This window comes from Arachis duranensis, chromosome 1 (assembly GCF_000817695.3).
Source record: "Arachis duranensis cultivar V14167 chromosome 1, aradu.V14167.gnm2.J7QH, whole genome shotgun sequence".
Classification (NCBI taxonomy): Eukaryota; Viridiplantae; Streptophyta; class Magnoliopsida; order Fabales; family Fabaceae; genus Arachis; species Arachis duranensis.
In genome coordinates this window covers 91,930,999-91,949,040 of record NC_029772.3, presented here as the reverse complement: position 1 = coordinate 91,949,040, position 18,042 = coordinate 91,930,999, and the positions used below count along the sequence as shown (strand labels likewise).

Below are 18,042 nucleotides of genomic sequence, written 5' to 3'. Positions count from 1 at the left end.
TCCGCGAGCCCAGGACCACCGTCGCAACTTTCCTCCTCCACCCTTTCCCTCTCTCTTTCTTCTTCTTCTTCTTCTTGCCTCACCTCTGCGAGCCTAAGACCACCGTTGCATTCTGTTTTCGCCGCCTTTTACAATCCTAGAGCCGCTGCCACTGACTGATCGCTACTGCTGCCCCAACCCATTCCAGCTAGCTCTCCATCTCTCACTGACACAGAGCTCCAGCCCTTGTCCAGTCCGCGGTTCCACCCGTTCTTTCCCAGTTTACAAATCCAGAGACCACTGAACCTACATCACGCAACCATTCGAAGAAGTAGAAGAGAGAGAAGAGCAAAATATAGAAGGAAAGAGAGAGAAAGAGAGAGAAAGGAGAGAGAGAGAGGATGGGGTTAGAGTTAGTGGTGGTGGGGAAAAGATGATGCAGATGATGATAAGGGTAATTTGAAGTTTTATGTGATTTTTTAGTGTTTGGATAATTTTATTATATAAAACTCATGTTTTATGGGTACAAATGATAATTTCCTTTTTTATGAGTAGATATGTCAGCGTTTTCAGTTTTTATAGGTAAAAATGGTAGTTTACTCGAATTTTAATTATGTTTCTCTTTTTTCACCAATTTTCTTGACAAAGTTGAGGAAAAAACTTTTATATGAACCCCATATATCTTTTTTATTTTTCTTTCAATTTCTTTTGTGATCCAAACAAAAGAAAATTGAGTTTTTCATCCATTTTCACCTCTTACATTTTCTTTCCTTCTAAATTCCACTCATCCAAACACAGTGTCAGAAAATAATTAAAAAAAAATAGAAGTGGAACATAAAAATTTAGACTTAACATATGATATATGAATAATCTATGGTATGGGGACTGGGGTTATTTATTGTGAGGACATTATGGCCTCAGCAAACTGTCTTTCATGGTCACATGTGACATGTTTGAGTTGCAGCAACGCATTTCTCTGCTTCACTATGTCACTCGTATGTCATTCTTTTTGATACGCACTTCTCTTGCAACTTGAGCTCCTCTGTCACAAGCTTGTATATGACGACTTTACTCTCGTATTATTGTTAAGACTGAACTAAATCAACATTCACAATATATTAATAAATTCCGTTATCTTACCGAACTTTTCACGTGCCAACTGTCAACTTGTAGCTCTATCGCATCATAATGGTTGCCATCCTAGGACTAGCCATAAAAGAATTGTGCGATTTCATCGAAAATTAATTGAAGAAAAATAGAGAATATAGTAATTATCCAAAGTTGCTGCAAATTATGGTACCAAATGATACAAGTGCAAGGCCTCAAATTCTCCACGCCAACACCCTCGCTGCAAAGTAAATACTTAAAGAAAATCTCATGAATTCATTGCCCAAAACAACCTTAGCTTATGAAACCTCAGAAAGAACTAAGAAACCTTGCAATGGCAGAAAAACCTATGTTTCACTGTTTATTTCTTCTAGCTTCACTACTGCTGTTTACCGCGGTGGCTACTAGCAACGCCACAACGGTGGTGAAGAACCTAGACCTAAAGAGGTTCATGGGTAGATGGTACGAAATAGCGAGTTTCCCTTCATTCTTTGAGAAGAGCGATGCTGTGGACACTAGGGCCACATACACACTCAATGATAATGGAACAATTCATGTGCTCAATGAGAATTGGATTGATGGCAAGAGGAACTATATTGAAGGAATTGCATACAAGGCTGATCCAAATAGCGATGAGGCCAAGCTTAAGGTCAAGTTCTATGTGCCTCCCTCCTTTCCCATATTCCCTGTTATTGGAGATTACTGGGTTCTCTATATCGACCAGGATTATCAATATGCTGTCATTGGTGGACCAACTAAGATATTTCTTTGGGTAAGCCTTTCTTAATTACTTTTCTAATTTCCATGTCAAGTTGTTATCTTTTTTCTGATATAAAAAATGGGGTGAAAGAAAGTTTTAATTTTCTCAAAAAAAAAGGGTAAAAAATTTTGCTATGCTATGAACATGCATGCTCATTTTCCGTTCTCTGTTTTTGGGGGGTTAGATATTATCAAGGAAGAACCATATAGATGATGCAACCTACAATGAGCTTGTTGAGAAAGCAAAGGATGAAGGTTATGATGTGAGCAAACTCCATAAGACTCCACAGAGTGAGACACCACCACCACCAGTGGATGAAGGCGTTTTTAGTTTGGATGATCAAATCCTTTCTGGGGAACTGAAATAAACATTATGTTGTTGTATTGGCAAATATACGATCATGTTCAGAACTATCTTATGAATAAATAAAGTGGTCAATAATGAAAGGTCTCTTACGTTTGGATCTTAGTAATTAATGTATTAGTTTGTTCTTTAGATATATAGACCTAGCTCTGGCTGATTTTGATACTTATTATCTTCTTGAACAGTCCTACTTTACTTGAACAAGTCTAATAAGCCATCATGGGCATAAATAAGGAGTTAGGTCATGGAAATTTCTTATATTCTTGCAAGTGCATATGGCACCAATATACACCTCTCTTACCTTTATTTGACTATTTGGCTATGGTGGATGATAATAATAGTGTTAAAACATTAGGGTGTATTTTTAGTAAGTATATATACGCTTATTCTTTTTCGTGTGTGAGAGAGCAGCGTGTACCTCAGAATGATGTAAGAAGAGAAGTGTTTTACATTGCTATGACTTACACAAATTAAATTGTACGATTTTTATTTTTAAAAATAAAAAAAAATAAAAAATACAAATCAGACCCTCTAATTTTTAATTTATTTTTTTCTTTAAACAAATCGGACCATCCGATTTAAATAATACCAATTAAAAAAAAACACCATATTAAAAAAACACTTAATCTTTCAATAACAATATATTACACATATATTTAATCAATATAAAAAAATTAGCCCTATATATAACATATTAATATTCGCTCATGCTTTAGTGAAAAATAATGCATTATTTTCCCAATTCTACTACTCAGGAGGAAATTGAATGTGTTCCTGGCAAAGGTGAGAAAAGAAATTGGACAAAACCAGATCCGATAGATGAGATTATATACTTCTCCGATCTTTTGCCTTGTAACTTACTAATTTAAGTGTGTATATGCATGCCTCTTGAGGAAGATCGAAAACATTCACTTCACTTTGCGAGTTGGCACTTGCCATAAGGTTAAGAGAAATAATAATATAAAGGAAAAAGTCCCAAAAGAAAAATTTTCCTTTTCTTATTTAAGTGGTCCAGATTAATTTTCACATTATTGAAAAAAACATTGTAACGGTAAGATTATTCTCTTTTCTAGTTTTCTTCTATAAAAAAGAAAAGTATCTTGTTTCACATTTGAGCTCCAATTTTTGTTCACGTCGACAATAATTCAATATTCTTTTGTGTGAATTCATTGACTGAGAATATAAGAATTTTCCAAAGTTGTTGCAAATTACTGTATCAATTGATACACGTGCAAGGCCTTAAATTCTCCTGGCCGACAAGCGATGACAATATATAATATGGACTAGGAATATTAGTTGTTTTCGTAATTTTAATTGTTAATTTTTGTTATAATATATATAAAATTAAAATTAATAGTTAACATTATTAAAACATTAATACTTTTAAAACCTTTAAAAAAAATTTATAATATGTATTTGCAGGTCTTTAACTCCTCTATTAAGCTTAGGTAAGGATATAAGATTATAATATCAAGATAAAATTGTATCTGTGAATATATATAAACTAAGATGTATATAAAAATAAAAATAAATATTATCATTTTTATTTTGATAATATTATTATTTTTACAAATTTATTTAAACATATAATATAAAAAATATATAAAATAATATTAAAAATAGTTAAAATATTTTTTTTTAAATTACCCTAAAATTAAACATAAGAAATTATTATAATTTTGGAGTGGTGAATTATTATAGGGTGGAAATGGGCAAAGTTGAGTTGAATTTTAATTTTGACGGGTCTAATTCATATTATAAATAAATAGTCCAAATCTAGATTTATTATTTTTTATAGATTTTTATTTCAGACTTGAGTCCAGCCTATTTAAAATTTGACAAACTATGAACCTATTTGAAAAATATATTTTATGAATTATAACCCAAAATAATAAACTTAAAATTATTTTAAATATATAATTCATCATTTATAAAACATAATTCATTTATATATGTACATCATAACCATATTTAAAATTTATAAAAAAATTTTTGAACAAAAAGTTACTGTTTTAACTAATTTTGATTATGAATTTTTTTTAATTTTGTTTTGCGTTTAATATAAATAAATAATTAAAAGTTTAAACTAATAATAATTTATTTAAAAAATATTTTGACAAACAATTCAATAAATCTGACTTTTTTAACCCTAATAAATTTAAAAAAAATTAAAACCTGACATATTTAATAAAATAAACCAAATTTAAACAACCCTAAAAATGAGCTGAGCCACCCACTTTTACCCCTAGGTGAATACTCTACTAAATAAGTTTGTTTAATATATATTTTATATTTTAATATATATTTTATACTAATAATTTAACACATAGCATACATAATTTTGTTATTACCTCCTATGCATATTTTTTTTTATGATATAAAAAATAAATGTTTTATACTTTTCAATCTTTTAAATTCAAAAGACGTAAAAAAAATGTATGAAGATAACAATCCTTAATAATTAATATATTAATACACCTTGATAACGACGATTCTGATAAGGAATGTCATTTAAACAGATCATGAAACGTTAGACTCCCGATATCTCCTTAATGACAGCGATTTGAGGTACATACGTTCTAATCGAGTATCTATATATGTATTAAGATCTCCTGCAAGAAGTACTATACTAACAAACCCTGCAACTGCAATGGCTGAAAGACCCATGCGTCACTGTTTATTTCTTCTAGCTTCACTACTGCTCACCACGGTGGCTACTAGCAACGCCACAACAGTGGTGAAGAACCTAGACCTAAAGAGGTACATGGGTAGATGGTATGAGATAGCGAGTTTCCCTTCATTCTTTCAGCCAAAGAATGGTGAGAACACAAGAGCCACATACACACTCAGGGCCACGTACACACTCAATGATAATGGAACCGTTCATGTTCTCAATGAAGACTTTGTTGATGGCAAGAGGAGTTATGTTGAAGGAATTGCATACAAGGCTGATCCCAAAAGCGATGAAGCCAAGCTTAAGGTCAAGTTCTATGTGCCTCCCTCTGTTCCCATATTCCCTGTTATTGGCGATTATTGGGTTCTCTATATCGATCAGGATTATCAGAATGCTGTCGTTGGTGGACCAACTAAGATATTTCTTTGGGTAAGCCTTTCTTTTTATTATTTTTCCATCTCAATTTCTTATCTTCTTTCAAACATACAAAGAACTGTGAATTTTACTCAATTTCCTTTAAAATAACATGAAAAAAAAATGGTGAATTCTACCCAATTCCCTTTAAAATAACATAGAAATTATTCTTTATAATTAGTCATTATTTTAACCATAGTTAGATTATTTTGTAATTTATTATTTGAGATGGGTAATTATATAATTTCTTGCAATATCAAATTCCATTTCTGTTAGTTGAAGCATCTTTCCACTCCTCCATTCTTTCTGCTTTGGTTGTCGCCATGCTCTCTCGTGCAATTTGTCTTTTTTCAATGCACCATCCTTTAACGAAGTTGATGAATTTCCGTTAACTTACATGTTATTTTAGAAAGATTTAGATAGAATGCACTATAAAAAATAGATTAATTTTGTTGTATTAATGTATAATTTTTGAATATTTTTTATTTAATTATATTTATTGTTTTAAATGATTATTCACACTGTTAATATGCTAATTTCTTTTTATTAATGTGGCTTTGGGGTCTAGATATTATCAAGGAAGAGCCATATAGATGATGCAACGTACAAGGAGCTCGTTGAGAAAGCAAAGAATGAGGGTTATGACGTGAGCAAACTCCGTAAGACTCCACAGAGTGAGAAACCACCACCAGCAGCGGAAGAAGGCGTTTAATTTGGATGATCAAATCCCTTCTGTAGTTCTGTGGAACTGAAACAAGTATTATGTTGTATGGGAAATATATGATCATGTTCAAGAACAAGTAACTATTCCATGTTAAATATATTTATGTTATGAATAAAAGGGGCCAATGCAAGAACTCTAGCTGAAAGGTGTTGAAGTTGAAGTTTATTGTACTTTAATTTGGTTGTCTAGTCTTATTGTAATATTGTCTTAGTGAGAATCCAATACTTTGATATTTCACACCAATTCCTACCAGCTTTATTCCTTCTTTATTAATTATTCATACCACTCTAAATAATAATAATAATTTGTTGAAAGCTTTGGGATAAGATTTAGATTCTCTAAATTTTAAATTTTATTTTAAAGGATAAACTGTGATATTTTATTATTTATTTCATAAATTTGATAAAAAAAAATTTGAGAAAAAAATAATTTAAAAATGAGAAATCATATTTTATTCTTTAAAATAAAAATTTAAAATTTAGAGAATGCAAATTCTTAAATTTTTTTTTTTATAATTTCATCAAATCAAATAAATCTTCTTGAAGTATACAAAAGTATGTATGTGAATATGTGAATGATTCATACCATAAGTTTCCACTATAGCTGCTCCTCCTTTCTAGCGTATATTATGGTTGTAAGTTGTAACAGTTTCTTTGAAGCCAACCGTGATGACTTGGGGTGCAAGCATTAAAATGAGACGAGTCTAGTATAGTCTATTATCTTACTTGGACAGTACGCATTTACACTTGGTCTTCAAGGCTTCACACTTGAATGAATAGACATAATTTTGGAACATACCATCAATCAAGCCAATTAATTTTAATGCAGAGGAGAAAATGACAATTTTCACACCCCCAGTCTCATTCTCTAGATGTGTGTCTTGCATAGATTGATTATTTGATTTATTTCTTATTCTCCATCGGTTACACGATGTATGTTCTCTGATCAATGATTTGAAAATAATACTTGTACCATATTTTAGTATAATTTAATTTTATATATTATTTTAAAATATTTTTTTTTTGTATTTTTAAACAAATACTCGCTTCAAATAGTAAAAAGGAGATTGGATTAACAAGGTATATAAAAACAAAAATATTTTATATATATTAAAAATCAATTATCGAATAAAATATCAAATACTTAAATGATATAATTGTTTTTCTTAAATCTTTTAAAATGAGAGGTATTTTGGTAGAAGATACTAGAAAGTACCATATGAAAAGGTACACGTGGAAGGCCTGAAATTGGCCACGACAACACCCCTTACCCAAATATCGGTGAGAGAATCTGAAATTCATTATCCAAATTCAACAACTTTATTAAATAAAGAGAACCTTATCAATCTCATGAACTCATAATCATAAACCGTAAACCCTCTTACAACGACAAAACCCCTCTTCTATTCTGTTCTTTCAATGGCGGAGAAAGAGATGTCTGTGGTAAGGAACCTGGACGTGAAACGCTACATGGGTCGGTGGTACGAGATAGCGTCCTTCCCATCAAGGTTCCAACCCAAAAATGGTGTTGACACGAGAGCCACCTACACTCTCAACGAGGATGGAACCGTGCACGTGCTCAATGAGACTTGGAGTGATGGCAAAAGAGGCTTCATTGAAGGTACTGCGTACAAGGCTGATCCCAATAGCGATGAAGCTAAGCTCAAGGTCAAGTTCTATGTTCCTCCATTCTTGCCTATCATCCCTGTTACTGGTGACTATTGGGTTCTCTTCATTGATGATGATTATCAGTATGCTCTCATTGGCCAACCCAGTAGGAGATATCTTTGGGTAAGTTAATTTCTCTCTCTTTTTTAACTTTTCCATGTCAAAGTTGTTATCTTTTCACAAATGGGTGTGTTGGTTTGGAATGGGAAGATCAAAGGTGAAACATTTGGATTTCTCAATTGGGGTTGTCATGTGAAAATATGTTGGAATTTTGAATAAGGTGAATCAAAGGTAGTGAAATAGTGGGAATTGATTATGATGTGCTCATTTCTTCTCATCTGGTATTTTGCTTTAGATATTGTCAAGGCAGAACCGATTAGATGAGGAGATCTTCAATGAGCTTGTTCAGAAAGCTAAGGATGTGGGGTATGATGTGAGCAAACTCCACAAGACTCCACATAGTGAGACACCACCAGAGGGAGAAGAAGGCCCCAAAGACACCAAAGGCATTTGGTGGATCAAATCCATTCTGGGGAGATAGATATGATGTGCTATATATGATGATGAGGTTCGAGAGTTATTCCATGTTATAAATAAAGGGGTCAAGAAGTCTGAATTGTAGTAGTATGTTTGGATCTTGGTTATGAATGTATTGGTTTGTCCTGTATATAGACTAAGCTGATAGGTTGAAGTTGAAATTTGATGCTTTGCTTGTGTATGTTCTTATTGTTTTTGTTGAAAGCTTTAGGGTATCAATGAAGTAATTGGAACTTAAAAATGCTTGTATATGCTGAATCAGGGTTGTGAAATATATGTTGCATAGAGACTTATGAATTCGTCCATGAACAAAACTACTTGCCACCTAAACTATACGAAAACTTGAGATAGAACCACGCATCAATGATGTAATAAGAATATAAGATCTAATAGCAAGCGCACACAAATTTCATGGCAGATTCAGATAGATATCATAAGGGTGATTATAAACCTTACGAGCTTGGCCTTGTAATTCAGTAGTGATACCAGTGTAACAGTATGTCCCAAAGAAAAGAGAATCATCATCATGTGTGCTTTGGCAATTCTATTTTGCATTTCATTGTGAAATTTCACGTTTTGTATGGTTGAAAATGAGTCCAACTCATGAGGGTTAAGTGCTAAAGCCCGCTACCCAGTACTCATGTAGTATTATTCTGTTTGTTGCTGTTGTTATTAGTAATATGAGGTGGGAACCAAACAAAGAAAAGAAAAATAGGTAAGGAGTAGTCTCTGAAGCAAAGTGTGGGTTGAGGTGCACGCATCTGTTAGAGTTTTGAGATGACAGTGGCCCATGTTGTTGTGTTCACACTTGAATAGACGTAGTTTTGTCATATTCCAATCAGTTCTATTAGCTTTTTCTATCAAAGATAAAGGAGGGAAAGAAAATATGAACATCAGAGTCTCGTTCTGTTTGTGAGAGGGTCCTAGAAACTCCACTACCATACATATGAACCATGGGCACATCAGCACATGTATGTACACGAGTAAGGCCTATAATTCTCCAAGGCAACGTGCTTCATTGACACACTTCCAAGTACTCTCATCAAAAGAATCTGAATCCATTATCTAACCCTTGTCAAAAACCATCACCAGCACAAAGAAACTAAACCTACCGCAGGTACAAAACTGTTTTCTGTTGTGCCTAAGAGTAAGAGATGAAGGTGGTGAAGGGCCTTGATGTGGAGAGGTACATGGGTAGATGGTATGAGATAGCGAGTTTCCCTTCATTCTTTCAGCCAAAGAATGGTGAGAACACAAGAGCCACATACACACTCAATGATGATGGAACTGTGCATGTGCTCAATGAGACTTATGCTAATGGCAAGAAGGTCTCCATTGAAGGAACTGCATACAAGGCCGATCCAAAAAGCGACGAGGCAAAGCTCAAGGTCAAGTTCTATGTCCCTCCATTCTTACCTATCATCCCTGTTGTTGGAGACTACTGGGTTTTGTACATCGATGATGATTATCAATATGCTGTGATTGGAGGGCCAACCACCAAATATCTTTGGGTAAACAAAATTTTCTGTTTGAATTTATTTCAGTTTATCTCTCACCTTGTTACTTGGAGAAAAATGAATTAATCAATGAAAAAGTATTCCCATGATTTTCATCATGTTTTGATTTTAGAATTTTGAGTAGGAAGTAAATAATAAGTCACTAGTACAATTTCTTTATAATATCAAAACAGACTAGAACCAAACAACTTGATAAGCTAGATATGATGATTATCAGTATGCTCTCATTGGCCAACCCAGTAGGAAATATCTTTGGGTAAGTGAATTTCTCTCTCTTTTTTCACTTTTCCATGTCAAAGTTATCTTTTCACAATCACAAATGGGTGTGTTGGTTTGGAATGGGAAGATCAAAGGTGAAACATTTGGATTTCTCAATTGGGGTTGTCATTTGAAAATATGTTGGAATGTTGAATAAGGTGAATCAAAGGTTGTGAAATAGTGGGAATTGATTATGATGTGCTCAATTCTTCTCATCTGGTATTTTGCTTTAGATATTGTCAAGGAAGAACCGAATAGATGAGGAGGTCTTCAATGCGCTTGTTCAGGAAGCTAAGGATGTGGGGTATGATGTGAGCAAACTCCATAAGACTCCACAGAGTGAGACACCACCTGAGGGAGAAGAAGGCCCCAAAGACACCAAAGGCATTTGGTGGATCAAATCCCTTTTTGGGAAATAGGTATTAGATTGAAGAAATATCTCATGCTGCAATTATGTCTGAATCTTAGGTATTGGTTGTTTTGGCTGTGTTAAGTACTTGAATGGTTTCAGTATCGCTTGTGTTTTGTAAAATAGACTATATAAGCCCAAACGTTACAGTTGATGGTTGAATGCTTTGGTTGTTATAGAAGTTTCTTTACAGTGATTTGTAAGAGAGATGTGGAAAATCATCACATTATGAATACGCTGATGATGAACAAAGTTGAAAAGACAATGTTAATATCATACTAAAAATATATTGCAAGTTCTTTCAATATTCAGTTCCGTGTCTGAAATCCAGAATTTGACCAAGCAAACCAAACACTTGAGAATGATAAAGAAAAAGAAGCAGCTCTTTTGTCCTAAACAATTAACCACCTCGTCGTCAAGATCAGGTGGAATGAGTGGATCATGATATTAAAACTTGAGTCTACAAAACCGTACAACACTGGTTGGTTTGTTTTGCCTGCTTGTAGAACATCTGTTTCAAAATTCACACCAGCATCGGTTACTTGTTTCAGCAAGAATGTTCAATGATGCATATAATGTCTACCTACAAAAGTCACACCCATTAAATGCAATCCTAATGTACCTGTGATGCTGCACTTAGATCAGAACTCTTCTCAACTAAGCTATCTAGCTTCTCCCCTCTTGCAAGAACACTCTCAATAGTCTGGTGCTGTTTACAAAGTAACAAAGGAATACATACATAACCATCTTTTACAATACTAGTATATGTATGAGAGCATTAATTGTTGCATGATTATGTAATACTTACAAGAATGATTTTTGTTTCATCTAAATCCTTCTGAATTTTCAATAACTTGTCAGCTTCATGAGGGTCCTGAAAATCGGACCATAGCAACAAGCAAATTGAAAGCAATATATACTTGATTATAATATATAACGAGTATCAGATCGGATCGGATTGGATTGGAGAAGATTGCTTGCCTGGAATTTGATCAAAGCTTCATCCAGAAAGGGCCATGATTGAGTGCTATCTTTGTCAACAGTTCTCCATGACTCGCCAAAACTTTTTTGATACTCATCCATCACCTGAAACATTCAATTTACTATGACCTAAAAAATCAAAAGACATGAACCAACCGAAAGGAAAAAAAAAATTACAGATCAGAGAGAGGTGCGAACCTTGTTGAGAAGAGAGAATGCACTCCGAACTGGATAGTGATCATCCATAACCCCCAAAGCACAAAGGCCATTACGGTTGTAAGCATGAACCTTATACTCTGCAATCAACAAGCCAATAAACATTGACAGACATGAAAATAATGGCATCAAGAAATTCAGAAATCAGAATTTATGGACGTACCTTCGTGTTGGACGGATTGGCGTTGGCCTTGAGGAGTGCGTTTGGCGACGGTGCGAGCGATGAAGACGATGAATTCTCGGACGGAGGAACGCTGAAAATAACCGAACTGGCTTACGTCGGTGGCGTTAGCGAGAATGAGTGGATCCGATCCATCAGTGGTGGTAGTGGCGTTGCATTTCAAAACGAACAGAGCTGTGATCTTCATTCTCTTTCCTTTGGATCTTGGTCTTGGGAATGGGAAACTAACCGTTATTCGTTAACCAATAACTACCACTCCATAACAGAAAGCAAGCTAACGGCCTAACGCTACTACTTTTATTTTATTTGATTTATTATTACTATTTATTTTTGTCCCAATAAAATAAAATCAAATCAAGCAGTACGTTCAATGGGGTGGGTTCATGTTATTTATTCATTATAGAAAATGTCACGTGCATATTTTGTATTTAATATACTTTTTTATAAATTATGGATTTAGTTGTTAATTTTTTTATGTATATGTAACATGATTGATTATTATTATTATTATTAATTGATTATTAGTTGTTGCTGAACACAATGTCACAATAAAATTGTTTATCATTATAGAGCTCAACCCAAGTTGTAGAATTGTAATGAGCAATCTTATAGTTAGAACCATATATGATGGCAGGAATGTGATTTGAAAGAGAGGAACAATTAACACATCAAAACTGCTTTGACTATGAAGATTTTTCTTAAGTATTCAGCAAAGTAAGAATACGTGACAAGGTGCAAGAATGAAATTCCATTCTGATCCAAAAGCACAATCTAACCATAGGAAGAACCAACACACCATGCTTCAACATGACCCTTTAACATGTTCTTTCATTCATAACACTTGTTCTCTGGTAAACTGAAGATGCTTCGGTCAACGCTTATAGAATCATCATCATCATCAATGAGGTGTGTTTGTTGAATGCTTGGAAGAAGAATGTAAAAAACTGAGAGAAAAGGAGAAGTCATTGAAGTGTGAGTAGTGTTTTTCACTATTTTTCTTTTGACAATATTCAATTTTATGGAAGAGAACTTTGAGGGCTTTAAATAGACTGAGATATCTATATTAAAAGAGAAAGTATGAAACTGAGATCTTTTTAAATTTTAAAATCTCATTAATGAGAAAAAATATATTGTTAAAGATACAACACATAAATAATATATAATATCTCATAATATTATTATAATAATATAATTCAAGATTAAGAAAGATTCGGTAAAAGATATATGTCAATCTTAACAAGCTAAATTACTCTTAAAACTTTGTTAATCAATGGTCCGCTCTATCAAAGTATATCAATTTTAATTTACATTATACTGATGAATATTTCTCGATGAATCAAAACAATATAATGCTTTGCAATTTTCTGATGCTGTTAATGAAGTGAACAAAATAAACAAAGTTAGACACTAGATATGATGGATGTAAATTTCGACCGTAGTTTTAGCACATAAATTTGCAAACAAGATGAGTATGACAAACGAATTAACAGTCAGTTATATACTTATATGTGGAATATAATAATAATGAGTTGGATGAAAAGGAAGCATGGTAGTTTAATGTATTGAAATCCAAAAGTGTCAGTTGCAACTTGCAACGAGTTTCAGTTTTTGGTTAGTTAGCAACAAAGTTTCAGTTTGACCAAACTAACATTGAACAAGAGTAACCAAAATCAGCAAATAATGAAAAATCATATTCCAAAAATGACATTGAATTGGTTGTCCCTAGAAAGCAAATACTAACCAGCTATTTATGCGTGAAAAAATGTGTGGATTTAAATTGTGAAAAATAGAATCTCATTTTTGCATTGATCTTAGACACCAATTTATTTGTTCCTCTTATACTTTCCTAATCACATTCCCTTGAGGGTTTTACTCATCAAAAACTCTGGGGAATGCCAGTTTCCTTCGTCAAATAAATCAAGATATGAGTATACATTTTGGGGTACGCACCTACTGTTTCATACAATTAACTTTTGTTTACTTTATAGTGTCATCAAATTTAATTAAATTAATTCCTTCTGATCTATATTCTTTAGATTAGCGAAGAGAGGACTTTACCGTAAATGAGATTGAATGAATGAATTGATATACGAATGATTGTTATTATTATTATTACCATCATTGTTTGTTCTTTGTAATGTGATTCAATGGGTAGGTTTGATTGAAATTGAGGTTAAACTCTGACAGGGAATGAACAAAATGATCACAAGCTTGTTTCTTTATTCCTTGTTGGTGCATGCAACGGTTGCCCAACAAGTTCCACTTCCAAGACCACCTTTGAGAAAGTGGACAACCTTAAGCGGTTTGTAATCTCTGCACTTTTGTTTCTGATACTAGGATGCTTTTGATCATATAATGGTTCTAGGAGATGCAATGTATATAATGGTGATTGGTGAATTATGCAGGGAATGAACCTCTTGTAGTATCCCGCGGAGGGTTCTCAGGTCTGTTCCCAGAAGGCACACCAAATGCATTGGCATTTGCAAAGGATACCACCATCTTGTGCAATCTTCAACTGACGAAAGATGGTGGTGCCTTTTGTGTCACCGGCACCACGCTTGACAAATCAACAAATATAAATGTTTTCGATCCGAATAAGACAAGAACCTACAATATCAATGGCAAGAATGTGGAAGGATACTTTGCTGTCGATTACACTGCAAAAGATATTGACGAGAATGTGTTTAGTGAGTCTTTCAGTCAATCTACAATTTCTTTCTTTTTCTCATTAATTAATGTAACAAGATTGTAGGTTTGGAACTGATGTTACCTTTTTGCTATGTGTTGCCACAGTGGTTCAGTCCATTTATACTAGACCTGATTTTTATGACCAATCCCTCCCAGTTCTTAATGTTGATGCTGTCCTAGGCGACCAGTCCCCACCCAAGTTTTGGTTGAATGCTCAGGTTCTTAACCATTTCTTAGTAGCAAATGTGAAAAGCTGAAAATCCTTGAGCTTTGCTTTTCTTGAATGTTATAATTGATGGAATGTTCTGTTGCTGCAGTATGAAGCGTTTTACACTCAGAAAGGTGTGAAGTTTGTGGATAGGGTTGTTGAATTGGTGACCCAGTATCAGATAAACTATGTTTCTTCTCCAGAGATTGGTTTCTTAAAGAGCATCAACGGAAAAGTGAGCAAGACAACTAAGATCATATTTCAGCTTCTGGGTGCAAATGAGGTTGAACCCACAACAAAGCAGCCATATGGTACCATTGTGAAGGATCTTTTGGCAATTAAGTCATATGCCTCAGCCATAATGGTTCCAAAGGAGTACATATGGCCGGTTAAGCCAGACAATTATCTTGGGCTTCCCACAAAACTTGTATCTGATGCACATAAATTAGGACTAGAAGTATATGCTTCTGGTTTTGCTAATGACTTCACCTTAAGTTATAATTACAGTTACGATCCTACTGCTGAGTACATGCAATTCACAGACAAGGGGGATTCTGTTGACGGTGTTGTCACTGATTTCCCAACAACAGCATCGAATGCCATCGGTGAGATGACAAATCCTTCTACCTTCAATTCAGAGTCATTTTGCAAATACCAAACACTCCTTTAACCTTAACTGACAATTGTTGTTTTCGCAGCATGCTTTGCAAACAACCAAAGCTTGCCCAAAAAAGGTATGTTGCTAAGCTTGAAACTGCAATTTTCGAATCCATAGATGAGATGCCCTCAATCACAAATCTGTAAACTTACACATTTGCTTCTGCAGGACCAACTCTGATCATAAGCAACAACGGAGCAAGCAGTGTTTATCCGGGTAGCACTGATCTTGCATATCAACAAGCAATAGATGACGGTTCTGACATTATAGATTGCTCGGTTCAAATGTCAAAAGATGGAACAGCCTTCTGCTCCGGTGCTGCAGACCTGATACAAGAAACAACTGCAGTGACAAAGTTTATGCCTCGAACTTCCACCGTCCCAGAAGTTCAAGCAAAAAGTGGAATTTTCTCCTTTGACCTTACATGGAGCGAGATTCAGACCTTAAAACGTAAATTCCTTTGCTAAACTTGATAATAACTTTCCACAAGATCTGAACAATGAAGAACTTAAAGTATAAATTTATCATTTCAGCTCAAATCTATAACGCTGAAGGCCCAGATTTCCCAAGAAACCCAGCAGAGAAGAACAGCGGTAAATTCGTCACCCTGGCTGAATTTTTGGAATTGGCCAAGACAAAGGCAGTTCCTGGCATTTTGATAAACATACAGGTAAGTTAGCAGCAAGAGAAACATGATATAGTGCTTCTCAATGGTTAATATCTGTTGCTGCTACTACAATTGCAACTAAATCTCTCTGTTTACCTCACAGAACGCCGCCTACCTTGCATCAAATAGAAGCCTTGACATTGTGGGAGCCGTCAGCAGTGCTTTGAGTAACGCTAGCTTTGATAAGGAATCCACAAAGCAAGTGTTGATCCAATCAGATGACAGCCAAGTGTTAACCAAGTTTAAGGATATCCCATCCTACAAAAGAGTGTTGTTAGTTGATGACAGAATAGGTGACATTCCAAGGCCAACAGCCGATGAAATTAAGAAGTACGCTGATGCGGTGAATCTTGTGAAAAGCGCTGTTTTTAGTGTTGAGGGAGGAGGTTCATTGTTAGAAGGAATGACTAACGTTGTCCGGGAATTGAAAGATGCAAACCTCACAGTATTCGTTCATAATCTCAAAAACGAATTCATAACCTTGGCATTTGACTTCTGGTCTGATCCTAATATAGCCATGGCTACTTTTATCCAAAATGCTAAGGTCGATGGCATTGTGACCGATTTTCCTGCCACTGCAAGTAGATATATGAGTAAGTAATCACAATCTAGCTCTTTCAACTTTCTTAGTTTCATTCATTCTAATGAGATAAACATGAAACAAAATTTTCCTAGAAACTATAAGTTCTTACATGTTACCTTTTTCTTGGTTGCAGGAAGCCCATGTAGCGATCCAAACCATGTGCCTACCATTTTACCAGCTCAACCTGGTGACCTGATGAGCACTGTTGATCCTCAGACTCTACCACCAGCAGAATCACCACTTCCACCTCTCGAGGTTGACAACGTTGTCGATCCACCGCTTCCTGCAGTCTCTAATTCTAAAGATGAACCAAGTGCTCATCCTCCACCCACCAAACCTGCATCCTCTTCAAGTTTCCGGGCAAATAAGGTCAACATTGGTCTCTCCCTGGTGGTATACCTGGTGTTTGCTCTTCTCTTCACTGGCCATTAATGCAATTCTAATTGAGATGAACATTTTGGCCTTCATTTTTATTCCAACATCATGTGTGCCATCTCAAACTGTACTATATATAGAATGCCTATGATATTAGTTCGATTAATCAGCTTATACATACTCGCCATTTCCTTAACTTCGTTAACCAATATATATCCGCACAGAGCTGTTTCAAAAGGTAATCTCCCAATTACATTTGGTAAGCACAAAAAATATTATGTGGCAAATTTTAAACAGAATCACGCATATATTATATATACATATACCATCAATCGTAAATCAACGAATCCAGCTGTCATACTAATATTAAACTGCCTAACTTACATTGAACCACAAGATCAAATATCTTTGAATTGAAAGAATAATTATCACTAGAGTCTTAGGACTTGTGCAAAACCAAAAGTTACATATTCATGTCTACACTATACAGCAACAATATACTTCGCGTAGCAAGCAGCAACCACTTGGGGAAGATTCAATGCAAGCAATCTTCTGGTACATTGTAATCTTTCAATTGGACAATCTTCTTCCAGATCCCTTAAGACATTGCAGGCATGGTCTTGAGTTGCTGCCTTCAAGAACTATAAGTCATTGAGCATTTCCAGTAGCTGCCAACTTCTCTGCAATGGCATAACATTTTAGTGAGAACCAACAAACCTACCTAAAATGAACGTTATGATAAAAAGAAGCCATTCCAAAATTAAATTAGTTTCAGACAAGTAGCTCAACCAAGCTCATGAAGCTAAACTAAAGTCTATAACTACTTTAATAGGATTGAATCTATTAAGACAATGTTAGATAGATGATGTATGGAATGAAAAAGAGGAAGTTCATGAACTCAACCGAAAACGCCCTTCCCATTTTTCATTCCATACACCTCTACCAAACATAGTACTCACAACATGCCGCCAAAATACAAATGAATAGGGTTAGGGTTAGGGTTCCAGTGGAGGCTCAGATTTGGTACTAGCAAGGGACCGGCCATCGAAAAGCAAGGTCGCCATGGATGGCTGCAA

General features: G+C 34.6%; 6 protein-coding genes across 7 annotated transcripts; 5 read left to right on the top strand and 1 right to left on the bottom strand.

Annotated features, from left to right (window-relative positions):
* The first annotated feature begins 1,308 nt into the window (after positions 1-1,308).
* On the top strand, positions 1,309-2,318 carry LOC127739553 (temperature-induced lipocalin-1). Its single transcript, XM_021124770.2, has 2 exons — positions 1,309-1,858; positions 2,031-2,318. Exons 1-2 carry the CDS (start codon positions 1,388-1,390, stop codon positions 2,211-2,213), a joined length of 654 nt encoding a protein of 217 aa, XP_020980429.1. The 5' UTR covers positions 1,309-1,387; the 3' UTR covers positions 2,214-2,318.
* Positions 2,319-4,731: 2,413 nt separating this feature from the next.
* LOC127739552 (temperature-induced lipocalin-1) lies at positions 4,732-6,288 on the top strand. Its single transcript, XM_016077226.3, has 2 exons — positions 4,732-5,312; positions 5,866-6,288. Exons 1-2 carry the CDS (start codon positions 4,860-4,862, stop codon positions 6,007-6,009), a joined length of 597 nt encoding a protein of 198 aa, XP_015932712.1. The 5' UTR covers positions 4,732-4,859; the 3' UTR covers positions 6,010-6,288.
* Positions 6,289-7,328: 1,040 nt separating this feature from the next.
* LOC107459021 (temperature-induced lipocalin-1) lies at positions 7,329-8,524 on the top strand. Its single transcript, XM_016077248.3, has 2 exons — positions 7,329-7,811; positions 8,044-8,524. The coding sequence occupies exons 1-2, from the start codon at positions 7,440-7,442 to the stop codon at positions 8,227-8,229; spliced, it is 558 nt and encodes a 185-aa protein (XP_015932734.1). The 5' UTR covers positions 7,329-7,439; the 3' UTR covers positions 8,230-8,524.
* A 134-nt stretch (positions 8,525-8,658) lies between these two features.
* LOC107458989 (temperature-induced lipocalin-1) lies at positions 8,659-10,720 on the top strand. 2 transcript variants are annotated; one of them, XM_021124784.2, is made up of 3 exons: positions 8,659-9,736; positions 9,916-9,998; positions 10,234-10,372. In XM_021124784.2, the coding sequence occupies exons 1-3, from the start codon at positions 9,380-9,382 to the stop codon at positions 10,256-10,258; spliced, it is 465 nt and encodes a 154-aa protein (XP_020980443.2). In that variant the 5' UTR covers positions 8,659-9,379; the 3' UTR covers positions 10,259-10,372. The 2 variants fall into 2 exon arrangements, with proteins under 2 accessions (XP_020980443.2, XP_015932719.1); XM_016077233.3 differs by lacking the exon at positions 9,916-9,998 and having other exon boundaries at positions 10,234-10,720.
* On the bottom strand, positions 10,656-12,098 carry LOC107459011 (VAMP-like protein YKT61). The gene is made up of 6 exons (XM_016077240.3): positions 11,770-12,098; positions 11,589-11,686; positions 11,391-11,495; positions 11,218-11,283; positions 11,032-11,118; positions 10,656-10,920 (listed from the first exon to the last, which is right to left on the bottom strand). Exons 1-6 carry the CDS (start codon positions 11,972-11,974, stop codon positions 10,870-10,872), a joined length of 612 nt encoding a protein of 203 aa, XP_015932726.1. The 5' UTR covers positions 11,975-12,098; the 3' UTR covers positions 10,656-10,869.
* Positions 12,099-13,986: 1,888 nt separating this feature from the next.
* LOC107460533 (glycerophosphodiester phosphodiesterase GDPDL7-like) lies at positions 13,987-17,368 on the top strand. Its single transcript, XM_052251499.1, is given in 9 exon segments — positions 13,987-14,089; positions 14,193-14,474; positions 14,581-14,693; positions 14,793-15,288; positions 15,382-15,417; positions 15,510-15,805; positions 15,808-16,011; positions 16,112-16,594; positions 16,625-17,368. Coding segments are annotated over 9 exon segments (2,412 nt in total). The 3' UTR covers positions 17,024-17,368.
* The last annotated feature ends 674 nt before the right edge of the window (positions 17,369-18,042 follow it).

Coding starts and splice junctions, on each gene's coding strand:
- LOC107458989 (XM_016077233.3), top strand. CDS start 9,380: ATGAAGGTGGTGAAGGGCCTTGATGTGGAGAGGTACATGGGTAGATGG. Junction 9,737..10,233: donor CAACCACCAAATATCTTTGG/GTAAACAAAATT, acceptor ATTTTGCTTTAG/ATATTGTCAAGGAAGAACCG.
- LOC127739553 (XM_021124770.2), top strand. CDS start 1,388: ATGAAACCTCAGAAAGAACTAAGAAACCTTGCAATGGCAGAAAAACCT. Junction 1,859..2,030: donor CAACTAAGATATTTCTTTGG/GTAAGCCTTTCT, acceptor TTGGGGGGTTAG/ATATTATCAAGGAAGAACCA.
- LOC107459021 (XM_016077248.3), top strand. CDS start 7,440: ATGGCGGAGAAAGAGATGTCTGTGGTAAGGAACCTGGACGTGAAACGC. Junction 7,812..8,043: donor CCAGTAGGAGATATCTTTGG/GTAAGTTAATTT, acceptor ATTTTGCTTTAG/ATATTGTCAAGGCAGAACCG.
- LOC127739552 (XM_016077226.3), top strand. CDS start 4,860: ATGGCTGAAAGACCCATGCGTCACTGTTTATTTCTTCTAGCTTCACTA. Junction 5,313..5,865: donor CAACTAAGATATTTCTTTGG/GTAAGCCTTTCT, acceptor TTTGGGGTCTAG/ATATTATCAAGGAAGAGCCA.
- LOC107459011 (XM_016077240.3), bottom strand. CDS start 11,974: ATGAAGATCACAGCTCTGTTCGTTTTGAAATGCAACGCCACTACCACC. Junction 11,284..11,390: donor AAGCTTTGATCAAATTCCAG/GCAAGCAATCTT, acceptor TCCGATTTTCAG/GACCCTCATGAAGCTGACAA. Junction 11,119..11,217: donor ATGAAACAAAAATCATTCTT/GTAAGTATTACA, acceptor CTTTGTAAACAG/CACCAGACTATTGAGAGTGT.